A 27,232-nucleotide genomic window follows, 5' to 3' on the forward strand; every position below is an offset into this window, starting at 1 on the left:
AGCTTACAAATACCGTCAGTATCAGGGGCCAAGCCTAGCATTCTGCTTTCTCATAGAATAAAGAAGAATGTCATCAATCCATATTAAATATGGCTCAATTTCAAATTTGCCCCAGACAATCAAGAATGATTTTTTAGATAGGTAAAGCCAAACTATTTACTGGTACTTCTAGTACTCATACTAAATTTTGGAGGCAGACAGTATCAAACCAGCGACCTCTTGATTAGGACTCAGCAGTTCTTACCGCTGTACCATGCAAGCTATCGTATCAATAGCCTACCCTAACCTGGTTTCTTTTTCTTCGGTTATATTCTTGAAAAAAAGTGCACTTGTTTTGTTATACTTGTACCTTTTGTTATACTTGTTTTGTTATACTTGTACCTTATAAGCACAGAAACAAAACTATTAGGAAAATTCTTGGCTTGTTGCTTACAGAAAGTCATTAATAAATTAACCCATCCTGAGCAGTCTGGATTCACACAGTCAGAGTTAGCCTCTGATAACATGCAAAGATATCTACATAACATATATGCTGTTTCTCCTCTTTCAAGCCTTGCTGCTGAGGTGAACTTTGATTGCAAAAATTGGCTTTCCATCAGGAAAGTCATACACAGAATGGGCATTAGTATCAGTTTTGTAAACTTTGTTAAGACTTTTTAAGTTTTCTCACTCTACAGCCCTCTGACCAAATTAATATATCACGTCCCTTCTCTGCTAGCAGAGAAACCTTGAAGGGCAGTCATCCGTTTCCTGTACTGTTTAATTTATCTCTTAAACCACTTGCAATTGCCACCTAAAAACATCCAGCTTCTAACCCCCATTAAAGTTTATATTTCCAGTCATATAATAAATATAATGAGATTCAGATGAGGTCTTTCTCTATTCAGGTAATACCCCATCTGATATTCACATGTCTTAGAATTTTTCAAGTTTTTTAAAGCTTTATCTGGTTGCAAAATCAACTGTACTAAGTTCTTTCCTTTGTTTCCTAATGACTTAAGTCACCAAGTCTCCCTTCTCCTCCTTTATCTCAGTATTTAATAGTCTCAGATATGTAACATTTGGTATTTCTATCCCAATCTCAGATATGTCCTCTTAAAACTATTTTCACTGATGTAACAGCCTCAATTAACAATTTGTCTAAACATTAATTTTCTTTTCTACCTCGTCTTGGGGTTATTAAAATGAATATTGTATCATATTTTAATTTCATAAATAATATGGGGCCTAAGAATAATGTAGTCTAAGAATAACACAGGCTTTTATGGATAGGCAAAAGACCAACCTTAAGCATTCAATGCTAGTCTATGCTTGACATTTCTACTACTGGGCTTTCAAATTTGGCTGTTTGGTCTTGTCTTTGTCCTTTACCCTCCCACTTCAATGGCACCCTAAAGAATCTTCTTTCTTCTGTTTCTCTTCAGGGCATTCTCTTATTCTCCTTAAAGTCTAAACTCTCTAATGTCTCCTTGTGACCTACTGTATCTTGTCATGTGTCATTAACATCTATCATTATGTTGAAAAACTCCTTGTACCCTCTAAATGATGGCATAAAGACACTCATTCCTCAAAACGGCTCTCTTGCCAGGTAACTAGCTTTGTATTTTCTCTTTCAGCAGTTTATAAGGATTAGTGTACCTGGGATCTAACTAATAGCTCATGATTCTTTACAGGCACACTTTATTTTTTCTAGAACAACTTTTTTTCTGCCTTAAGTTCTGATCAGCACTCAGAACACACTGGGGTTCACTAATTGATCCTTTATCAACTCACTTCTGTACACTCTATCTTGTTCTTTCTCTGCAGCAGCATTAATTAGATTAATTAATAATCAGGTCCATTAGTATTTGGACAGTGATACAATTTTCATAATTTTGGTTCTGTATGCCACCACTTGAGGTCAGTCTTTATGTGATAGAACTCATATCAGATGTCCATATATCAGTGGTAAAGCTTATGGCTGTAACATCTTCAGCAAGGAGTTTGTGCACATGACTTCCCACAATCTTATGTAACTCTGGAAGCGCTATGCCAGAAAAATACCGGTGACTGAGTATCTGGTAACGGGGCTTGAGATGCTCAAGCTGCCTTCGAAATCCCATAAATTCTACAACAGAAAATGGCTGATCATCCAGAGCAATAAATTCCATCACTTTTGCAGTAATTGTTTGTGCTTTAGGGTTATCTTTATCAAATTTCGTTGATTTTTCAAGTAACTGATCAACACGTTGAGCAACTGCAGTATTTGATTTTGTGTGCAGTGGCACAGGATTCTTCTCTTTTGCTCTGAGGAATTCTGTATATTTGTCAGGATGGCGTGTCTTCAAGTGTGTAATTAAGCTGATGATATTGAAATTTCGCACTTTGGTCCCTCTGCGCAAAATATTAGTCGAACAAGTGTTGCAAATGGCATATTTTATGTCGCTCTCACTCACTTTGAAAAACTTCCACACCGCAGACATTTTCGCACAGTAGCCCAGCGTCTCCTAAATGTCTGCCATATCCGGAACACAGTGAATGGGTCATCAATATTGGTTCGAATTATCGGTCAAATTTAGTCATCAGTCCCTGATGCCGATAAAATTATTTTAGCCCATTATCTGCCGATACAGATATAAATCCGATATTGTCGTGCATCCCTAATGATTACGTTAGTTTGTCCAAATACTTTTGAGCACCTGAAAATAGGGTGGCCATGTATAAAAATGTCTGTCTTTTCTTAACAGCTCATACAATATTTTTGTTAAACCCCTTGAATTAAAGCTGAGAGTCTATACTTCAATAACATTTTGACTGCTTTGTTTCAAATCCATTGTCATGGTGTACTGTGCTAAAATTATGAAAATTGTGTCACTGTCAAAATACTTATGGACCTGACTGTATTTAACAAATAAAAAACCAATCTATTTAAAACAATATTGTCAATATATTAGTTAACTTTGAAAAACCCAGTCACAGGGGATGCACAAACCAGTGTGTTTCTTCATGCCGGTTCAAAGCCTGAATCCATACCGGATCGGTCAAGCCTCGGGTTAACAACGACCGCCACCAGTACTGTTAGTCAGCAGGGTGCTGGGGGAAATTGGGCTACTGTTGGCCGAAGAAGAAGACGAAGGAGAAAAAGAGGGGGGAGATGTGTCCGGAGGCAGGACGAGAGGAGGAAGGTAAAGAGATTGGAACTGAGGGTAGGAACTTTGAATGTTAGCAGTATGACTGGTAAGGGGAGAGAGTTAGCAGATATAATGGAGAGAAGGAAGGTTGATATATTGTGCGTGTAGGAGACTAAATGGAAGGGGAGTAAGGCCAGGTGGATCGGAGGTGGATTCAAATTGTTCTATCATGGTGTGGATAGGAGGAGAAACGGAGTAGGGGTTATTCTGAAGGAACAGTATGTCAGGAGTGTTTTGGAGGTGAAAAGAGTGTCGGGCAGAGTAATGATTATGGAGCTGGAAATTGGAGGTGTGATGATGAATGTTGTTATTGCATGTGCCTCCCAAGTTGGATGTGCAATGGATGAGAAAGATTTTTGGAGTGAGTTGGATGAAATGATGAACAGTGTACCCAAGGGACAGAAAGTGGTGATTGGAGCAGATTTCAATGGACATGTTGGTGAAGGGAACAGAGGAGACGAGGAGGTGATGGGTAGGTATGGTGTCAAGGAGAGGAATGAAGAAGGTCAGAGGACAGTGGATTTTTCCAAAAGGATAGACATGACTGTGGTGAATACATATTTTAAGAAGAGGGAGGAACATAGGATGACGTACAAGAGTGGAGGAAGATGCACACTGGTAGATTACATCCTATGCAGAAGAGTCAACCTGAAGGAGATTGAAGACTGCAAAGTGGTTGCAGGGGAAAGTGCAGTTAAGCAGCATAGGATGGTGGTCTGTAGGATGACGTTGGAGATCAAGAAGAGGAAGAGAGTGAGGGCAGAGCCAAGGATCAAATGGTGGAATTTGAAAAAGGAAGATTGCAAGGTTGAGTTTAGGAAGAAGGTGAGACAGGAACTGGGTGGCAGTGAAGAATTACCAGACAGTTGGGAAACTACAGCAGAGGTAGTAAGGGTGACAGCAAGAAGGGTGCTTGGCGTGACATCTAGACAGAGGAAGGAGGAAAAGGAAACCTGGTGGTGGAATGGGAAAGTACATGAGAGTATACAGAGGAAGAGGATGGCAAAGAAAAAGTGGGATAGTCAGAGAGATGCAGAAAGTAGACAACAGTACAAGGAGATAAGGCGCAAGGTGATGAGAGAGATGGCGAAGGCTAAAGAAAAGGCGTATGATGAGTTGTATGAGAGGTTGGATACTAAGGTTGGAGAAAAGGACCTGTACCAATTGGCTAGACAGAGGGACCGAGCTGGGAAAGATGTGCAGCAGGTTAGGGTGATAAAGGATAAAGATGGAAATGTACTCACAAGCGAGAAGAGTGTGTTGAGCAGATGGAAAGAGTACTTTGAGAGGCTGATGGTTGAAGAGAACGAAAGAGAGAAGAGGTTGGATGATGTGAAGATAGTAAATCAGGAAGTGCAACGGATTAGCAACGAGAAAGTAAGGACAGCTATGAAGAGGATGAAGAATGGAAAAGTCGCTGGTCCAGATGACATACCTGTGGAAGCATGGAGGTGTTTAGGAGAGATGGCAGTGGAGTTTTTAACCAGATTGTTTAATGGAATCTTGGAAAGTGAGAGGATGCCTGACGAGTGGAAAAGAAGTGTACTGGTGCTGATATTTAAGAATAAGGGGGATGTGCAGTAACAACAGGGGGATAAAATTGATGAGCCACAGCATGAAGTTATGGGAAAGGGTAGTGGAAGTAGTAGTTAAGAAGGGAGGTGATAATTAGTGAGCAGCAGTATGGTTTCATGCCAAGATAGAGCACCACAAATGTGATGTTTGCTCTGAGGGTGGTTATGGAGAAGTATAGAGAAGACAAGAAGGAGTTGAATTGTGTCTTTGTGGACCTGGAGAAAGCATATGACAGGGTGCCTCGAGAGGAGTTGTGGTATTGTATGAGGAAGTCGGGAGTGGCAGAGAAGTATGTAAGAGTTGTACAGGATATGTACGAAGGAAGTATGACCATGGTGAAGTCTGTAGTAGGAGTAACGGATGCATTCAAGGTGGAGGTGGGATTACATCAGGGATCGGCTCTGAGCCCTTTCTTATTTACAATGGTGATGGACAGGTTGACAGACAAGATTAGACAGGAGTCCCCATGGACTATGATGTTTGCTGATGACATTGTGATCTGTAGCAATATTGGGGAGTAGGTTGAGGAGACCCTGGAGAGGTGGAGATATGCTCTAGAGAGGAGAGGAATGAAGGTGAGTAGGAACAAGACAGAATACATGTGTGTAAATGATAGGGAGGTCAGTGGAATGGTGAGGATGCAAGGAGTAGAGTTGGCGAAGGTGGATTAGTTTAAATACTTGGGATCAACAGTACAGAGTAATGGAGATTGTGGAAGAGAGGTGAAAAAGAGAGTGCAGGCAGGGTGGAATGGGTGGAGAAGAGTGTCAGGAGTGATTTGTGACAGACGGATATCAGCAAGAGTGAAAGGGAAGGTCTACAGGACGGTCGTGAGACCAGTTATGTTATATGTGTTGGAGATGGTGGCATGGACCAGAAAGCAGGAGGCAGAGCTGGAGGTAGCAGAGTTAAAGATGCTAAGATTTGCATTGGATGTGACAAGGATGGATAGGATTAGAAATGAGTACATTAGAGGGTCAGCTCAAGTTGGACAGTTGCGAGACAAAGTCAGAGAGCGAGATTGCGTAGGTTTAGACATGTGCAGAGGAGAGATGCTGAGTATATTGGGAGAAGGATGCTAAGGATAGAGCTGCCAGGCAAGAGAAAAAGAGGAAGGCCTAAGAGAAGGTTTATGGATGTGGTGAGAGAGGACATGCAGGTGATGGGTGTTAACAGAACAAGATGCAGAGGACAGAAAGGTATGGAAGAACATGGAGCAGCCGAAAGAAGAAGAAGATTAGTTAACTTTGAAAACACATTCATTTAATAATGGAGGGTTAGCAAAGGAGACAATAGTAGGAGACAAAGCTCGTTTTGAGGACCACTATCAATAGCAGGCCAGCACCAGGCAATTTTGCATGGTCTTCTTAGATAATAAATGTGATATTAGACCAGAACAAACTAGCTAGTCTTCACCCAAGCCAAAGAAGTCACTATTAAGTCAAATTTCCACTACACACAGTTGCACCCTATGCCTTTATTTGATTGTAAACCTACTTAAGGAGAATTAAACTAGTCATGGTTTAATGATGGATGGCTATTGTTAACAGGTGTGATGAGTCTTTTCTGTACCTAAATGTTATAAAAACTAAGAGTAATAATCAATTTTGCAAGAAACACCATCTATCCATGGAACACTCATCAAAGACCAAAGGCAGTGGAGACTGATTAAAGTTATAAATATCTGGGGATATAATTATCTGCTAGCCTGGTTTGGAAATCTTAACATCACCAACAAAAACAGAATAAATCAAATTGTAAAATGGAACAGTAAAATTACAAGATTTTAACAGTCAAATTTTAAAGGCCATTTTAATAGCAACAATTATAAATATCAAGTGCATTCTCTCAGACAGAACTCAGTCACAACATTTTCAATTTCAGTTGTTCCCATCAAGTCACAGGTTCAACGTTCCATGGGTAAAAAAGCAATCAGTTCACCAACAGCAATCAGTACGCTTCACATCAACTAGTATTCATTTTCTAAATAAATTCAACTTTACTCCCACAGACTTAAACCATGGGATGAACAGTTATCATTTGCATCAATTTTTAGTTAAATCTTAATGCTAGTTTAATTTTTATATGTAATATTTATGATCTAATCGTATACCATAAGTATTATCCTTATTGCTACATTTATTTACTAGATTTGATGGTGGTGTTCTTTGTTGATGTATTTCTAATGTTACATTCTGATCTCATTGTAAAACCTGATGACAAAGTAAATTTCCCTCTTGGGACAATAAAGTTGACTTGAATTACAGCCACTTAATGTTAGTCAAATGATGCATTTCAACAAAGAGAACAAGGGCTTCTTAAAGATTTGAGGCTTAATGAAACAGTTATCTTGTGCTGCTCATATCATTTAAACTAGGCATTTTGCAACATTTCAGCAACAATGAATCATACACTTACAAATATTTTCTAATTATTGCTGCTCTGAATGAGATTCAGCCATTTTTGGTTTCTGTTCCATAGTGTTTTTTGTTTGCATTTTAAAGTCATCAGTGGACAGCTATTTTCAGGGCTCTCCAGAGATGTTCATTTGAGTTCAAGTTTGTGCTGAGGCTGGGCCACTCAAGAACACGTACATAGCTGACCCTACTCACTCTTATGTTGTTGTTACTTTGTGCTTAAGGTCACTGTCCTGTTGGAAGGTGAACCTTCAGCACAATCTAAGGTCCACAGAATTCTGGAGCAGGTTTACATTACGAATATTTCTACCTCAATTGTCTCCCAGTCCCTGCAGCTGAAAAACAATCCCACAACACTGCATGATGTCACCACCACCACACTTTACCACTGGAATGGTATTACGCAGGTGATGAGCGGTCCTGACATGATGCTTAAGGCTGAAGCCAAATAGTCTTTGTGTCATAAGACCAAGAGAATCTTGCATCTCACAGTTTGAGAGTCTTTCAGGGGCTTTTTTTGAAAACAGCACGCAGACGTATAGTAGCTCTTCCATAAAGCCTAGATTAGTGGAGTGTTGCAGAATTGGTTATCCCTCTAGACGTTTCTCCCATCATCACAGAGGTTTACTGGAGCTCAATGGCCACCAGATTCTTAGTCATCTCTCCCAGGTCTAGGAAGAGTTGTGGTTGTCCCAGACTTATTCCATTTAGGAATCGTGGAGGTCATTCGCTCTTGGGAACCTTCAATACTGTAGAAAAATTTTTGTAGCTTTCCAAAATGTGTGCCTTGGTACCATTCTGTATCGAAGCTATGCAGACAATTCCTTTGACCTCATTACTTGGTATTTGCTCTGATACACATTTTCAGCCATGGGAACTTATTAGATGTGGATGTGCCTTTCATAATTAAGTGCAATCAAATGAATTGCACACTGGTGGACTCCAAAGATGTAGAAATATCTTATCAATGATCAATATAATGGGATGAACCTGAGAAAAGGTGTCAAAGTGTCAAAACTAGTGTTGGTGTGATATATCAGTTTTTTACTTTTAATAAATTTGAAAAATTCCCTAACACCATTCTTGTGTTATTGAGTGTTGTTTGATGAGAAAAAAAATTAATTGTAATCATTAAGGCATAAGGCTTGCAAAATAACAAAATTTGAAAAAAAAAGTGAAGCGGTCTGAATACTTTCTGAATGTACTGTACTAGTATGCAATATACTTTTCAAAAAGGTATACTGTTAAATTGGCTGTTGCATTTTTTCTAACTTTTCATTACGACTAACACACAGTATATCTGTTCAGCTTAATGAATAAATTAGTACATTGCACATGCTTGAATACTTAAATGTGTCACTTTAAATATATTTGCAAGGGTGCTGTGTAACTGTGTTGATTAGTTAACTTCTGTAATTAGAATACAGCTACCTACTGGTCTTCTGTGATACTATTTAAAACATTGCCTCTGCTGGTCTTATGTGGTATTGCAGTTCAATTAAATATGTTAATGCAGGGGTCTCCAACCTTTTTTCCCCTGGCAGCTACTTTTACAAAATGAAAATGGTCGAGAGCTACTCATGTTTTCTAATGTTTATTCTAAATAAATAATAATAATAATAAACAAGTAAATAATATATCATTATTTGGAAAACATACATTTCATATGTGTTCCGTTTCTACAACGATCTGTGTAAATGTAGGATGACAGGAAATGCAAGACAAGAAATGTTGAAAATATAACTAGAACAGAAACTTTTTTCATGTTCTACAAATAATTGGTAAAATGCTGACGTGAAGTGTATAATGTGTGAAGACTGATGTCCAAATATCAAATAAACACTTTCACAAAAGACACAGATATAACAAAACAAGTGTGCTTTTTCCAAAAGAATTTAACCTAAGTAAAAGAAATTGGGATAGGGTACCACACACCCACATATATGTCTGCTTGGCTGGTGTAGAGGTAAGAACTGCTGTCTCCAAGTTGAGAGGTGGCGGGTTTGACTCCGGGTCTTTCATGCATTGTACTGTTTTGAGTAGTGAGCAGCTATTATTATTACTATTATAAAATAAAAACATACAGACTCAAATAAATCAAATGTAACAGCTGATGTAAATTTATGGTACTTGTAAAAGTTAGAAATTTGTTTCATTATTCACTTTTATTCTCTCAGTCATGTTCACGGTCCCCCTGATCTGACACTGTTAGTTTTCAAATAAAGATGTGCTATAACAGAGGTGAACTCAGATGAGGGTTCTACATCGGAGAAAGAGAACAGAAGCCCTCCCCGCAAGAAATGTCCAGTCACACATAAGAACAAGGCAGCTGCACCAGGCGCAAAGGTGAAAGATGGCACCGTTTGGATGCAGCATGAGGTCGGGCATCATCCTGCCAGTGAATCCGTCATTTGCATGTCCTTCAATGAAACAGCAGGGCTTACAGAGCTTGTCAAGGTATTGTGCAAAGTCCTGTTCGTGATTATGTTTTGTGATGGTCTTTATATAAAAAACATTTACTGTGTATGTTACTTATATAAAAGCCAGATCGAATGTTATTTACATTGATTTATTTACTTATCTTCCCACAGCATAAAGTCACAAGGAGACTGCAGAGCTTCCTGTGTTTGATGGACATCGGCATGCTGACAAAGTACATGTGCAATGCCACTACTCATTCATGGAAAGATTCCAGTCATCACACGGGAGAAAGACTTTCCGAGACTAAGGTCATGTAGCTTATGGAGCCATGGAAGTTGGAGTTTGGTGCAGCCCTGTTGGGTTCCACAGGCGCCACCAGGGGGGTGCTGCAGCCGGATGTCGGCAATCCAGCACCTGGAGCACTTCCAGGTGCCTAATAAAAGGAGCCAGAAACCACCACTCATTGGCCAGAGTCGGGAGGAGGAGGACAAAGCTTGGAGGAGGAGTGGTGGTGGAAGAGAGAGAGGAAAGTGTGTAGTGTGTTTTTGGTGTGCTTATTTCACACTTGGGACTTTGTTGTGCTTGTGGGGATTACAGGGGAGATGTGCCCCACAGGTGAAGAAAAATAAAAGTCTTTTTATTTTATACGTGCCTCCGGTGTGAATCTGTGTCGGGTCAGGCGCTTATATAGCGCCTTGTTATAATATTTTATATTATATATATATATATATATATATATATATATATATATATATATATATATATATATATATATTCACGGCATTCGAAGTCTGTGTCACAATCTGATTGTATGGGTGGTTACCTACCAGGTAACGCTTGTGGTTGGCCAGCAATCTGCTAACATCCGCCACGGTGCCCTCAGTTTGTGAGGAGCAGATCATAGAATGGTTGAAATAGTTTAGTGTCAAATAAATGCAAAGAGTACGCGACACATGTTTCGCCCTCATTCTGAGCTCATCAGGCGTACAAACTCCACTGCACTCCCTCTCGGGAATCGAACCTCGGACGTCAGCGCCAGAGGCGATGCCCCTAACGTTGATCCACGGCGTGTGGTTCGTTTATTTGACAGCATGTAGATCGGGGTAATTACATTCACGGCATTCGAAGTCTGTGTCACAATCTGATTGTATGGGTGGTTACCTATCAGGTAACGCTTGTGGTTGGCCAGCAATCTGCTAACATCCGCCACAGTGCCGTGGCGCAACGTTAGGGGCATCGCCTCTAGTGCAGTCCTTGCACTGGCTTTTGGTCAGGTTTAGGGCAGATTTCAAAATCCTCCTTTTAGGCCAAGGCCCTGCTTACTTATATGAATTTTCCATTACTTACAAACATGAATGCACATTAAGATTTCAAGATGCCAGCCTGGTTTTGATTACAAGGAAAAATAAAATAACAGTAGGAGAACGAGTTTTTAGTTACATTGCCCCGAATCTGTGGAATGGTCTGCCTTCTACTATAACGAGATCAATCTAAGCTTTTAAATCCTGGCTAAAGTCTCACTACTTCTGTTTACTATACACCGAGTAGAGCTGTTGATTAGCTGTGCATACTGCATCTTTGTTTTTAATCATTAGTACTAAAATATTAAGTAATATGATATTTATAAACTGTTACTAACTATTCAGATTCTCTTCTTGGTATCCTCACTGCCAAGTTGCTTGCCTGCCATGGAAAAGTCATCTCACATAAAGAAGCACTGGAATAATCAGGTAGTAGGGTCCTTTCATCAGATTGACCATCCCAGCATCAACTCAGCTGTAGAATGGCCAGCTGTGGGGAGGCAAATTGTTAGCTGAAGTCTCCAGGTTTCTGACTGTGTCTGGCTTGTCTGACTCCTTTACTATAATTTGGCATTGGTTCTACAATTTAATGATGGATAGATATTGCTGTTTTTCTTTATGCTACTATTGTTTTTGTTGAATTTGAACAAATCTGTAGCCTTATTTGTGATAGTTGTGTATTTAGTGAGTGGTAAAATCTATTCTTATTACATTTTGACTTGAGAGTGGTGGCAGTACTCTGCACCTGCACTTGATGAGGAGCACTATGCAAGAACAAAGTAGTATGCACTATTGTATTTTATTTCTGAGGTGGCAGTGGTTAAGTGGCTATCTACCTCTGTGTTTTGCTTTGTGTATTGTATTTACCCCATTCTTTGACACCCATGGCATAGCCATCCTACCTGGAAGGGGGGCTTTCCCTGAATTACCTTCCCAAGATTTGTCTTGTCTTCTTAGGGAGTCAAGGGACAAAAACAGGGCCTGTTAAAGCCCATTGAGGAATTTTTTGTGGAATTCTGGGCTATACAAGAAATAACTTGCTGTTTATCTCTGAGTTCCTTCAAGGCATGTTTTGGATTTTGGGTACAGTAAATTATGCACGCAAATTAGCCATGTGTCAGTGTTACCAGCAGTAGTTAGTGTTATATATCCATTGGCAGTAAAGGTATCCATAAATATACATCCAAAGTATGTAGCAGGTGTCTTATGTCTGCCCTAACGCCTTGTAAATAAAACAGAGTATGCTACCATCCATTTGAGGGTACACTACATATCTAACTTATATGATGTGGGCAAATTTGTTGGAACCCTACCACAAAAAAGAAGAACCCATAATTGTCTCTGAAATAACTTAAAACTAACAAAAGTAATTGCCACCCACCATTGTTTATTCCATATTTGACAAATAAAAACTTTGCTTCAGAGTTTTGATTCAAAAGAATACAGTCAACTGCACTTACCTGCAATTCGATTAGCTGCAATCTCCGCCTAGCTGCAATGCAGGTTTTGGGCCCTTTTTTTCACTATACACTCCATTGCTAACTGCATTCAGTTAGCTGCAATTCGCTTATCTGCAATTTCCGGTTTGCTGCAATGCCTTTAATATTCTCGTTTCATGATTCTCAGGTCAGTCGGCTTCAGAGAGCTGCAATGGCTGTGCGAGTTAGTTTTCCGCTTCTTGTACAGTCTACTCCGTTTACGTGCACAACCTCCCGACAAGATCGTCACGTGCGCTTAAGCGGAGTCAACTGCACTTGACTTTATGCAAATAGGGATCGTGTAAGTCATGTGCAGCTAAGCGGAGTGTGCGCTCAACCGACGTGCATGCAAGTGGAGTCGACTGTAGTTGATACACTGTACAGAGAGAGACGACACCATATAAAGTCGACAGTGCCAGGCATATTTAATGCTACAAATGGATGGCTGGAGTGCTGGAAGCAACGAGAAAACATCCAGTTTAAACAGCAACACGGGGAAAAGCAGGACACTGATGAATTTGGTGCAGAGCGTTGGATAGTTGAAGTTCTTCCTGACATCATCAAAGAGTACGATGAACGTGATATCTTCAATGCTGATGAAACTGGGCTTTACTGGCGTGCCATACCGAAGGGAACATTATCGTTTAAACACCACAAAGCTGCTGGGAATAAAGTGCCAAAAGACAGACTGACACTGCTACTGGCCTGTAACATGGATGGATCAGAAAAGTTGCCGCCACTGGTAATAGGCAAAAGCAAAGAGCCAAGGTGCTTCAAAAATGTCAAGAAGCTTCCAGTGGCATACGAGGCAAATCGCAACGCCTGGATGACCAGTGAAGTTTGGCTGCAGTGGCTGAAGAAGCTGGACAATTTATTGAGGTCCAAAAGACGACAAATTGTTTTGCTGTGTGACACAGGCTAGTGGAAAGAAAGCCAAGTGGCACGAAGCGGAAGCAGAAGCAATGGCCGACAATCAGATGAATCGCGTTGCTGTCGTCGTAGAAGAACTCCAGGCACTCGACAAACAGATTCAGAAACTCCTGTCCAGACGAAGGTACCTTAGGGATTTGAAGGCTCGGCTGCTGGATAAACCATCCTCACCATCTGAAATCGACATAACATCAACCCCGCATTGTGCCGCTCAAGTAAGCTTCACCCCCGCGCCTCATAGGAGCGACAACGACACCGACGAAGACCTCGGCGTGTTTCAGCTATGCAGGTGGGGGTTCAAGGCTAGAATACCTCCATCGGCACAGGCGAGCATCTGAACCCAGAACCGGTTCGACCCTCTCCGCGTCCCCAGTTTGCTTTCAACCCCGGGTGATGTAATCGTGGTAGGTGATTCGATTGTTAGAAACCTCAATATCGCATGCCCTAATCAGAAATCTTTTGTTTCTTGTTTTCCTGGTGCTCATGTCCGAGATGTGATGAGACGTGTGCCGACAATCTACGAGAAGCACAAGAAGAGGGCAGTTGGATTAACTGTATTACACGCCGGTGTAAACGACATAAGGCACAGACAGTCGGAAATTCTCAAGGCTGACTTTGCAGCACTAATTAAAGACATGAAGGAGAGGACCCCATCGACAAAGATCTTCATTTCGGGTCCACTACCTCTCGTCAGACGATCAAATGAATACTACAGTCGTCTGCTAAGGATTAAACAACTGGCTGAAAGGTTTCTGCAAGAATCAAGACATCGGGTTCATCGACAACTGAGACCTTTTTTGGGAAAGGCCGCGTTTCTTCAAGCGGATTTGGCCTGCATTTCGGTACTCTCCGAAAACATCGCTAAGGTAATTCGTTTATCTTGACTATCTATTTCTACTCTTAACCCCTTCTGTAATGCTATTGCTGTGCTAGGACATGATAATTGCTTAACAAAGTCTTCTGTAAAAGTGCACAACATTAATACTCTAATAACCAATCTCAATGCACATTGAAAATCTAGGCAATACGGCATAAACACCAATAATTTAATTACAATTACTACTTTAGATGAAACATGTAATAAAACTATAAAAACAGACTATAGATTAAATAAAAAATACACACAGAGCAGCACTAACAAAAATAACTTTTTAATAAGTTTTTGTTCCAAATATCAATAATGCACATAGTACTCATCTCTGCCCATCCGAAACATTAAATATGGCACTATTAAATGTTAGAGCTTTAACTAACAAGACGTTTTTTATCAACGATCTTATTAGTGATAGAAAAATTGATTTTATTGCACTAAGTGAAACGTGGCTTAGCTCAGATGGCGCAGCTGTTTTAATCGAATCTGCGCCTCCAGATTACAGTTTTACTCATGCGGATCGCCAAGGAAAAAGAGGCGGTGGCCTAGCAAACATTTACTCAAGCCGGTTAAAGTGTAAAGATGCTAGTTTTGGTAAATTCAAGTCCTTTGAGTATCTCGCCGTTGTTATTCATGGAGATTCTCACGTTCTAGTATTATCCGTGTATAGACCTCCTAAATTTAACACGTCTTTCTTTGAGGAATTCTCTGACTTAATGTCAATTTTAATTACAAACTATGACACACTCTTAATAGTCGGCGACTTTAACTTTCATATAGATAATCAGTGTGACCAAAAAGTAAAAGAATTCATGAACCTCCTGGACTCTTTTGATTTGAGACAGCTCGTTAATCAGCCTGCACATAAAGCAGGTCATACGTTAGGCTTAGTAATTACTAAAGGACTAAAAGTTGATGTAAAGCAGGTCATTGATATTGGTCTATCAGACCATTTTCTTCTACTATTTAATATAGAAATATTGATAGAAAACATTCATAAGAAGCATATTGTTAAAAAACGCTTCTTTGACTCATCAGCAGCTTTAAAAATTACAAACATTCTAAGCAATCAGTCCGTTTATAGTGCCAACTATAATAGCGAGGATAATGTAAATTGTAAGGTGGAAAGATTTAATACTAAAGTGAGAGCTGCTGTTGACATAGTTGCACCTGAAAAGACAGTTAAAAATCTTCTAGCATTGTTATACCATGGAAGACCCAAAGAGTGTCTGATTTAAAGAGAAAGAGGCGCTGCTATTTCCCTAAGATTATAAATAACAATGCTAGTAATCCCAGAGTCTTATTCTCGACAATTGATTGTCTGCTAAACCCAGGTAACTCAAAGGAATGTCTCCAAAGTACTTCCAGTAAAACCTATGAGGCTATTGCTGTATTTTTCAATCAAAAAATCAGTGATATTAGAAATAACATAGTATATCTCCCCAACACTGAGGATCCTCCTAAGCCCCAGTACTCCGTTACAAATAAATTAAATTCTTTCACCAGGATAGATTTACCTGATTTACATAAAATAATTTCTCAACTGAAACCCTCCACCTGCGTCCTTGACCCAATACCAACAAGTTTTTTCAAAGAAGTATCGGGCATGCTAATTGATAATATTCTTGACATAGTAAATTCTTCATTAGATACGGGGGTCTTCCCAGACTGTCTTAAGACTGCTGTAGTTAAACCCCTACTTAAGAAAAATAATCTTGACCCCTCTGCTCTTGAAAATTTTAGACTCATCTCTAACCTGCCTTTCTTAAGTTAAATTCTAGAGAAGGCAGTCATTATGCAGTTCAATGACCACCTCAATAAACATGCTATTCTTGATAGGTTTCAGACGGGTTTTAGAACAAATCACAGTACAGAAACTGCACTCGTTAAAGTAGTAAATGACTTGCGGGTAAATGCAGACAGAGGCCATTTATCTGTTCTCACCCTCCTAGATCTGAGTGCCGCATTTGACACCATGGACGATAATATTCTTAGAAATCACCTTAGTCAATGGGTGAGCCTCTCTGGCAGTGTCTTAAATTGGTTTGAATCCTACCTGGCAGGGAGAAAATTCTTTGTTAGTTGTGGTAATTACAACTCAAAGACACATGATATCCTATATGGTGTTTCACAAGGCTCTATCCTGGGTCCGCTGCTCTTCTCGATCTACATGCTTCCATTAGGTCAGATTATCTCGGGGCACAAATTGAGCTACCACAGCTATGCTGATGACACACAGCTGTACCTATCAATAGCATCTGATGACCCCGATTCTCTTGATTCACTAACACAATGTCTTACTTGTATTTCTGAATGGATGAATAGTAATTTTCTAAAGCTAAATAAAGAGAAAACTGAAATTTTAGTGATTGGAAATAATGGATACAATGAGGCTATTAGAAATAAACTGGATGCATTAGGATTAAAAGTCAAGACGGAGGTAAAAAGCTTTGGGGTAACTGTTGACTGAAATCTGAATTTTAAATATCATATTCATCAGACCACTAGGACAGCATTTTTTCCCACTTAAGAAACATAGCAAAAGTTAGACCTCTTATATCACTGAAAGATGCTGAGAAATTAGTTCACGCATTTGTTTTCAGTCGACTAGATTACTGTAACGCACTCCTCTCAGGACTACCGCTAGAATCCTACTGTAACTAGGAAAAGAAAATCTGAGCACATTTCTTCAGTTTTGATGTCACTACACTGGTTACCTGTGTCATTCAGGATTGACTTTAAAATTCTGCTTATGGTTTATAAAGCCTTAAATAATCTTGCTCCGTCTTATATATCGGAATGTCTGACACCTTATATTCCAAATCGTAACCTTAGATCCTGAAATGAGTGTCTCCTTAGAATTCTAAGAGCAAAACTTAAAAGAAGTGGTGAGGCAGCCTTCTGCTGTTATGCACCTAAAATCTGGAATAGCCTGCCATTAGGAATTCACCAGGCTAATACAGTGGAGCACTTTAAAAAACTGCTGAAAACACATTATTTTAACATGGCATTCTCATAACATCACTTTAATTTAATCCTGATACTCTGTATATTCAATTCATTATAATAACTATTCATTGTGGCTCTAAAATCCATACTAACCCCTACTGTCTCTTCGGTTTCTTTTTCCGGTTTCTTTGTGGTGGCGGCTTGCGCCACCACCATCTACTCAAAGCACCGTGATGTTCCAACATTGATGGATTAAAAGCCAGAAGTCTGTATGACCATCATCAAGTCCTTCCGTGAGAACCCTAAATACAAAGAGGACTATTTCATTTATGTTAGGTAGAATGCCCAGAGGAGACTGGGCGGTCTTGTGGCCTGGAACCCCTGCAGATTTAAATTTTTTCTCCAGCCATCTGTGGAGTTTTTTTTTTTTTTTTTCTGTCCTCCCTGGCCATCGGACCTTACTCTTATTCTATGTTAATTAATGTTGTCTTATTTTAATTTCTTACTTTGTCTCTTATTTTTCTTTTCTTCATTATGTAAAGCACTTTGAGCTACTTTTTTTGTATGAAAATGTGCTATATAAATAAATGTTGTTGTTGTTGTGGACATAAGACTGACAAACATCAAGCTCGTTATTATGCCGCCCAACACAACAAGCTTAATTCAGCCCATGGACCAAGGCATAATAGCAAATTTCAGGTGAAATTACCGATCCCTCATGCTTCGCCGTCTGATGGCTATCATGGATCAAGGAAACAATGAAACAATGAGAGCAATTGAGCTGGCCTGTAAGCTGACGCTACTTGACAGTTTGCATATGCAGAAGGATGCATGGAGTCGTGTCAGTATGTCAACAATCCTTAACTGCTACAGACGGGCAAGCTTCGTGAAAGCTGTGGAAGGAGATAGCACTATCCCAGTTCAGGGTGCCTCAGCAGCAGTTGTGGACGATAGCAGCAGTGTGGGGCTACAGCTGCCTGGTGGAATGCCAACTAATGACTTTGATCGTTTCGTTGAAATTGACAGTGATGGGCCAACAAGTGCAGATAAAACAGATGAAGAGATATGCGAAAGCCTGAAGGTGTCTACTCCAGCCGCTAATCAACTAGAAGAGGAGGAGAGACTGGATGCGGCCAACGTCGATGATGTTCAGACTGCACCTGCCGTGGCACTGACGCTTGCTAATGCAGTGAAGAGCTTGGATTTTATACGAGCCTACATTGAGTCAACTGGCTGTGATTCGTATGAAACGTTTTATGCACTGTCCAGCCAAATTTATGACCATCGTCCGAACCAGGCACAGAAAACAGTAACAGATTATTTTCGTCGTGTGTGAACTAAACGATGACATTGCTTAATTGAAAATTAGCAGCTGTAGACCGGCAAGGCTGTATGTATATTACATGTACTGTAATCTAATTTGACTATAATAGATGATTAAGCTATATTTGAGGCTGGTTAGTAACAATACGTTGTGTTTATTCCTTAGCTCTAGGCACTGCAGTTAAGCGCGTCCTTTATAAATAGGCGACCACAGTGATGCAATACATGCATAACGTGTGGACCTAGCATGAAGCACATGGCTCACAGTCTATTATAAGCTAATTCTGCTTATTTGCAATCTCCACTGTCCTGCAATTGGGCCTTCAGCCCCCAAACATTGCAGCTAAATGGAGTGCACTGTATTTAAAACAATAACACAAATGAAAATAGCATGGATAAAAATGATGGGACCCTTAACCTAATATTTTTTTTGCACAACCTTTAGAGGCAATCACTGCAAACAAGCAACTCCTACAGCTCTCAATGAGACTTCTGAATCTGTCAACAGTGTCAGGCTTGAAGGGTGCTTACTCCAGACTGCATGTTTCAGTTCTTACCATAGGTGTTCTATAGGATTTATATGATCTATAGGTATTTTCGGTCATTATCCGTGACCTGCAACTGAGACACAGCTTTCTAACATTGGTGAGTACATTTCACTTCAGAATGTCTTGATAGTCTCGAGATTTTACCACTCCCTGCAGAGAGTCAAGGCACAGCATGCCAGATGCAGCAAAGCAGTCTCAAAACACAACCCGAGCCACATCCTCCTTCAAAGTAGATATGGTGATCTTTTCTTTAAAAGTTTTGCTTTTTAATCTGCGCACAAAGAGCTGATGTGACATGCCAAAAACTGCAGTTTTTCTCGACTTGTCAATCTGTGCAAGGTATATGCTACACAGCACAAAATTTAACTGCTTTAATATACTTGCCATTGCTATGTCCCAAACATTAGGGTGCCCTGAAATGGGAGGACCATGTGTAAAAAGGGTTGTAATAACAGTAAAAATTAAGTATGCAATGTGCACTTTACTCTCGTCTGAATTATTTGATTTGAAATTTTAAACTGTGGAGCAGAGGGGTAAATCAAGGAAAAATGTGTCTTTGTCCCAAACATTATGGAGGGCACTGTACATAAAATTTTGCTACTTCTCTCATTGCATATCTGGCACCAGCTTCACAGTTTGTGTGCATTTTGCATTTCGTAGCTCCAATATTTTTGTAAAAGCATATCATGGCCATTTATGTACAAGGTGTACCACTGGGAGAACACCGCCATATTTCAAAGTTTTTTGTGCACAATGCGATAAACCCACAAGTCAATCAAAAGCAAGAATGGTATTTTTTCATTCCTACATATATCTTCTTTCAAAGAAATATAAGTTTACATGTTGTCTGCTCTCTTTCATTATTAAAATATGCAATTTGCACACATAATACCCAAGGTAAGCAGCTGAGTTAGTCTGCTTTTATGAAATATCCCAGATGCGTTGAGCTGCCTACAGTGAAAGGTTCATTTCCATTGGATAGCTGAGGTTCCGAGCATTCTAATGTCTATGACTGGTCATTTGTACTACGTGTCACAGCTTTGTATAAATGTCAAAAAACATTAATGCCTATGCACGGCTCCAAACTGTGACTAAAATGGTCACAAATGTGACCAAAAATAGACTTTGTCTGTTATTATTTCTACTTACTGTAGTTTTCCAGTAGTGAATGAAATCATTGAAACTTTAAACTAATGATATTGTAAGAGATGCAAAAGGCCATTTTTTAAATTTTTTTATTGTTGAGCTAATGTGCCATTAACATATGTGTTGGTAGGGGCTCCCCTTTGGATTTCCATGAGATGCATTCCGCTTAAGGCTGATTTATATACTTAACAAACCCGTGCTGGGTGCCAGGAGCATGCAGCAGAAATTATTTCAGACTTGGAGGTGTACGTGAAAAAATTTATAAGTACACGGCACAGCTGAAGTAGTGGCCGTGTATTCCAAATGGTGATTGTCAACAACAGGCTAGTTACACTTGTGCCAAAATAATGAACGAAGAGCTGAATATGATGCAACTGGACATCAATACAAAGGAAGGCAAGCAAAACATTTGAAATTCCTCTGCCCATCATGTAGGTACCCTGTTATGAAGATATCTGTGCCCTGTGGAATTCAGTTTTCTCTTCTGATTTGACGCAGGCACTCTAAGGTTTGATTGTCTTGGATCTCCTCATGTTCACACATCTTTGCACATCACTTCTCTTTTAAATTAACATATGCTCCATGCAAAATGCTGACCTGTCTGTCAGTAAACATGCGTGTGAAGCCACCTGCCCACTGTTTCCTCACGCACAGCTATGTCATGAAATCTGCATTTTAAGGATGCTGGTGTATTACATGTTATTGTCGTTTTACAGGGGTTCCCTGTGGTTGATGGCAGACAGTAAACTTTGTTATAATGGTATTGATAAATGCCACATGATATGTTTTTACTTCAGTTGTTTTACCGTGCGCACTATATGTTCTGTTACCAACAAACTCTTCAAACGGAGCTCATCAAAAAAGAAACATGGAAAATAAGATTTAGTAAAAAAAAATAAGAATAGTAATAACTATAATTAATAATTCATTACTTGAACCCCAAGAACTCTGTACAAAGACATTTTAAAGACAAATCATTAAAATAAATGTACTAATCCATTTTCACGCCATATGTGGCGCCTATAATTCTTAACCATTTACTCAGGTAGTTTTTGTCTAGGGGGTGCAAAGACAGAAAAAAAATGTCCACAGGAAAAGCTTTGTTGTGGAACAAAAATTTCATCTCTGTCATATGAGTAATTACAACCATGTGAATGAAATAGTTTAAGTTTGATTTAAAAAAAAAAAAAAAAAATTCCCTTGCCTGTCATGATGTCCCCTATAAATTGGGTATCTAATATTCACAGCAGGTATCATTATCCTATAAAACTCTTTTTCCTGTATAAAGGCGGAATCCAGTTGTAACAAAATTCATGGGACCATAAAAATATTTAGTTGTAATGGAAATTTAATTATAACGAATATGGAGAAAATATGTAGAGTATGGTTACCGGGGTCACCGGGCAATTCGCCATCTCTAACAGCAGCGGCGCAAGGACAGCTCAGTAGCTGCTCTGCGGCATCTGGTAAACAGTAAACAAAGGGCAAATTAATTGGCTGTCCTCTGTAGGATCAGGCTTACTCCGTAACATACAGTACTTGTCGCATGATGTTTACAATTTTTAACACCAGGCTTACACCTGCTCCTCCTAGCCTTCTCCCAGTCTGCCACAGTGGTGATACCAAACCGCTGGTGTTTCTCTAATCTGAAAATGTGAGCTAAAGCAGGATGATTGCCCATGTATCACAGCTCCAACCTCATGTGCTTGAGTATGGAAGTGACAGCTCCTATTTTGAATGAAGTCTGAATATATTATGTGCCTTCTGTATACAGTAATAAAGTACCTGTAATTTCCTTGGAAACCTGCATTCACCTTCTGGACTCTTGTGCAACTGAGTGACCTAAGCTTGACAACACCTGTATTAATATATGGCGCTTCTTAAACTGCAAAAAATATTTTATTTGAAAATTAGGCATTAGATGTAATTTTTAAAATTAAAATACAGGTATGAATACAGATTGAAAATGAGACACTAGATGTCATTTTGTTTTTTTCAGCATAAACTGATGCTGTTTCTCGCTTTTTTCTTCATCGCAACGAAAACTTTGAGAAGCACTATGTCACTCAAACAGTACAATATCCACACATGACACACCTACCCACCCAGACACTTTGTGGAGCACTGATACAGAATTTAGTTATGTGTATGATGTCATGCCTACACTATCCCAGAGCGTGGCTGAGATTCCCCAAGACTGAAAATTTCACAACAGACTGTCAATTTCTTAGAACATTAGAACACTCTAGACGAGAACAAGCCATTCAGCCCAACAAGTATTGCCAGTCTTATCCACTTATTTCTTCCAAAGTTTTTAAAGTCCCTAAACTGTCTACTACACTACTTGGTAGCTAGCTTATTCCAAGTGTCTATCGATCTTTGTGTAAAGAAAAACTTCCTAATGTTTGTGTGAAATTTACCCTTAACAAGTTTCCAACTGTGTCCCCGTGTTCTTGATGAACTCATTTTTAAATAACAGTCTCGATCCATTGAACTAATTCCCTTCAGAATTTTAAACTCTTCAATCATGTCACCTCTTAATCTTCTTTTGCTTAAACTGTATAGGCTCAGCTCTTTAAATCTTTCCTCATAATTCAACCCTGTAGCCCTGGAATCAGCCTACTCTCTCTTCTCTGGACCTTTTCTAGCACTGCTATGTTCTTTTTGTAGCCTGGAGACCAAAACTGCACACAGTATTCAAGATGAGGCCTCACCAGTGCATTATAAAGGTTGAGCATAACCTCCTTGGACTTGTACTCCACACATTGTGCTATATAACCTAACATTCTGTTTGCCTTCTTAATGGCTTCTAAACACTGTCGGGAAATCGATAGCTCAGACTCCACTATGACTCCTAAATCCATCTCATAAGGTGTACTCTCGATTTTCTGACCACCCATTGTGTATTCAAACCTAACATTTTTACTTCCTATGTGTAATACTTTACATTTACTGACATTAAGTTTCATTTGCCACAAGTCTGCCAAAGCCTGTATGCTATCCAAGTCCTTCTGTAATGATATAACTGATTCCAAATTATCTGCTAATCCACCTATCTTGGTATCATCTGCAAACTTAACCAGCTTGTTACTTATATTCCAATCTAAATTATTTATATCCATCCATTGTCTCCCGCTTATCCGAGGTCGGGTCGCGGGGGGCAGCAGCTTGAGCAGAGATGCCCAGACTTCCCTCTCCCCGGCCACTTCTTCTAGCTCTTCCGGGAGAATCCCAAGGCGTTCCCAGGCCAGTCGAGAGACATAGTCTCTCCAACGTGTCCTGGGTCTTCCCCGGGGCCTCATCCCGGTTGGACGTGCCCGGAACACCTCACCAGGGAGGCGTCCAGGAGGCATCCTGATCAGATGCCCGAGCCACCTCATCTGACTCCTCTTGATGCGGAGGAGCAGCGGCTCTACTCTGAGCCCCTCCCGGATGACTGAGCTTCTCACCCTATCTTTAAGGGAAAGCCCAGACACCCTGCGGAGGAAACTCATTTCAGCCGCTTGTATTCACGATCTCGTTCTTTCGGTCACTACCCATAGTTCATGACCATAGGTGAGGGTAGGAACATAGATCGACTGGTAAATTGAGAGCTTCGCCTTGCGGCTCAGCTCCTTTTTCACCACGACAGACCGATGCAGAGCCCGCATTACTGCGGATGCCGCACCGATCCGCCTGTCGATCTCACGCTCCATTCTTCCCTCACTCGTGAACAAGACCCCGAGATACTTGAACTCCTCCACTTGAGGCAGGATCTCGCTACCAACCCTGAGAGGGAACTCCACCCTTTTTACGGCTGAGGACCATGGTCTCGGATTTGGAGGTGCTGATTCGCATCCCAGCCGCTTTACACTCGGCTGCGAACTGATCCAGAGAGAGCTGAAGATCACAGCCTGATGAAGCCAACAGGACAACATCATCTGCAAAAAGCAGTGACCCAATCCTGAGCCCACCAAACCGGACCCCCTCAACGCCCTGGCTGCGCCTAGAAATTCTGTCCATAAAAGTTATGAACAGAATCGGTGACAAAGGGCAGCCCTGGCGGAGTTCAACTCTTACTGGAAACGGGTTCGACTTACTGCCGGCAATGCGGACCAGGCTCTGGCACCGATCGTACAGGGACTGAACAGCCCTTATCAGGGGGGCCGGTACCCCATACTCTCGGAGTACCCCCCACAGGATTCCCCGAGGGACACGGTCGAATGCCTTTTCCAAGTCCACAAAACACATGTAGACTGGTTGGGCAAACTCCCATGCACCCTCCAGGACCCTGCTAAGGGTGTAGAGCTGGTCCACTGTTCCGCGACCAGGACGAAAACCACACTGTTCCTCCTGAATCCGAGGCTCGACTATCCGACTGACCCTTCTCTCCAGGACCCCTGAATAGACTTTTCCAGGGAGGCTGAGGAGTGTGATCCCTCTGTAGTTGGAACACACCCTCCGATCCCCCTTCTTAAAGAGGGGGACTACCACCCCGGTCTGCCAATCCAGAGGCACTGTCCCTGATGTCCATGCGATGTTGCAGAGGCGTGTCAACCAAGACAGCCCTACAACATCCAGAGCCTTGAGGAACTCCGGGCGTATCTCATCCACCCCCGGGGACCTGCCACCAAGGAGTTTTTTGACCACCTCGGTGACCTCAGTCCCAGAGATGGGGGAGCCCACCTCTGAGTCCCCAGGCTCTGCTTCCTCATTGGAAGGCATGTTAATGGGATTGAGGAGGTCTTGAAGTACTCCCCCCACCGACCCACAACGCCCCGAGTCGAGGTCAGCAGCGCACCATCCCCACCATATACAGTGTTGACACTGCACTGCTTCCTCTTCCTGAGACGCCGGATAGTGGACCAGAATCTCCTCGAAGCCGTCCGAAAGTCGTTTTCCATGGCCTCCCCAAACTCCCCCCACGCCCGAGTTTTTGCCTCAGCAACCACCAAAGCCGCATTCCGCTTGGCCTGCCGGTACCTATCAGCTGCCTCCAGGGTCCCACAGGACAAAAGGGTCCTGTAGGACTCCTTCTTCAGCTTGACGGCATCCTTCACCGCCGGTGTCCACCAACGGGTTCGGGGATTGCCGCCACGACAGGCACAGACCACCTTACGGCCACAGCTCCGGTCAGCCGCCTCAACAATAGAGGCACGGAACATGGCCCATTCGGACTCAATGTCCCCCACCTCCCTCGGGATGTGGTCGAAGTTCTGCCGGAGGTGGGAGCTGAAGCTACTTCTGACAGGGGGCTCTGCCACACGTTCCCAGCAGACCCTCACAACACATTTGGGTCTACCACGCCTGACCGGCATCCTCCCCCAAAATCGAAGCCAACTCACCACCAGGTGGTGATCAGTTGACAGCTCCGCCCCTCTCTTCACCCGAGTGTCCAAGACATGTGGCCGCAAGTCCGATGACACGACCACAAAGTCGATCATCGAACTGAGGCCTAGGGTGTCCTGGTGCCAAGTGCAAATATGAACACCCCTATGCTTGAACATGGTGTTCGTTATGGACAATCCGTGACGAGCACAGAAGTCCAATAACAAAACACCGCTCGGGTTCAGATCGGGGGGGCCATTCCTCCCAATCATGCCCTTCCAGGTCTCACTGTCATTGCCCACGTGAGCATTGAAGTCTCCCAGCAGAACGAGGGAGTCCCCAGAAGGTATGCCCTCTAGCACCCCATCCAGGGACTCCAAAAAGGGTGGATATTCTGAACTGCTGTTCGGTGCATACGCACAAACAACAGTTAGGACCCGTTCCCCCACCCGAAGGCGAAGGGAGGCTACCCTCTCGTCCACCGGGGTAAACCCCAATGTACAGGCTCCAAGTCGGGGGGCAATAAGTATGCCCACACCCGCTCGGCGCCTCTCACCGGGAGCAACTCCAGAGTGGTAGAGAGTCCAGCCCCTCTCAAGGAGATTGGTTCCAGAGTCCAAGCTGTGCGTTGAGGTGAGTCCGACTATATCTAGCCGGAACCTCCCAACTTCGCACACTAGCTCAGGCTCCTTCCCCTTCAGAGAGGTGACATTCCACGTCCCAAGAGCCAGCTTCTGTAGCCGAGGATCGGACCGCCAAGGTCCCTGCCTTCGGCCACCACCCAACTCACACTGCACCCGACCTCCTTGGCCCCTCCCATAGGTGGTGAGCCCATGAGAAGGGGGACCCACGTTGCCTCTTTGGGCTGTGCCCAGCCGAGCCCCATGGGTGCAGGCCCGGCCACCAGGCGCTCGCCATCGAGCCCCACCTCCAGGCCTGGCTCCAGAGTGGGGCCCTGGTGACCCGCGTCCGGGCAAGGGAAAACGCCGTCCAAAATTGTTTTCCATCATAGGAGGTTTTGTTTAACCGCTCTTTGTCTCATCCCTCACCTAGGACCAGTTTGCCTTGGGTGGCCCTACCAGGGGCATAAAGCCCCGGACAACAGAGCTCCTAGGATCATTGGGACACGCAAACCCCTCCACCACGATAAGGTGGCGGTTAAAGGATTATTTATAAATTATTATTTATAAATATTAAAAATACCAGCGGCCCTAGCACTGAACCCTGTGGAACATCACTCTTAGCATTGGCCAATTCCGAAGCAGTTCCTCGCACCATCACCCTCTACTTCCTGTGTCTGAGCCAAATATGCACCCATCTAAAAACATCACCCTGAACTCCCACTTCTTTTAATTTGATGCCCAACCTCTCGTGTGGCACCTTATCAAATGCTTTCTGAAAGTCAAGATAAATAATATCATATGCTCCACTTTGATCGTATCCTTTTGTTACTTCTTCATAGAATTCCAGCATGTTAGTAAAACATGACCTCCCTCTTCTGAACCCGTGCTGACTGTTCAGAATAACTCATGCATGTTAAGCTTACTGGCCTATAGTTGCTTGGATTTGCCCTGTCACCCATTTTATATAATGGGATGATATTTGCCATTTTCCAGTCCTTCAGAATCTCTCCAGTGCGAATTGACTTCCTAAAAATATGTGTCAAGGGTTTATATATGTACTCACTAGCCTCCTTAAGAACTCTAGGATAAATATCATCCTGTCCTGGGGCCTCATGTATAACGGCGTGCGAAGAACTCACACTATAACATGGCGTAAGCACAAAAGCGGGATTG

At 41.8% G+C, this 27,232-nt stretch overlaps 2 protein-coding genes across 2 annotated transcripts in view; one reads left to right on the forward strand and one right to left on the reverse strand.

Moving 5' to 3' along the window:
* The window catches only part of usp16 (ubiquitin specific peptidase 16), a 182,743-nt gene that overhangs the window by 89,755 nt on the left and 65,756 nt on the right, over positions 1-27,232 (reverse strand). The window lies entirely within an intron of this gene.
* Positions 3,444-27,232, forward strand: part of LOC127527343 (craniofacial development protein 2-like) — a 68,863-nt gene continuing 45,074 nt past the window's right edge. The window contains exon 1 of the mRNA XM_051925761.1: positions 3,444-3,635. Within this exon, the coding sequence (XP_051781721.1) occupies positions 3,465-3,635 (171 nt within the window). The 5' untranslated portion in view covers positions 3,444-3,464. The remainder of the gene's footprint in view (positions 3,636-27,232) is intronic.

Source organism: Erpetoichthys calabaricus, chromosome 4, assembly GCF_900747795.2.
Source record: "Erpetoichthys calabaricus chromosome 4, fErpCal1.3, whole genome shotgun sequence".
Lineage (NCBI taxonomy): Eukaryota > Metazoa > Chordata > Cladistia > Polypteriformes > Polypteridae > Erpetoichthys > Erpetoichthys calabaricus.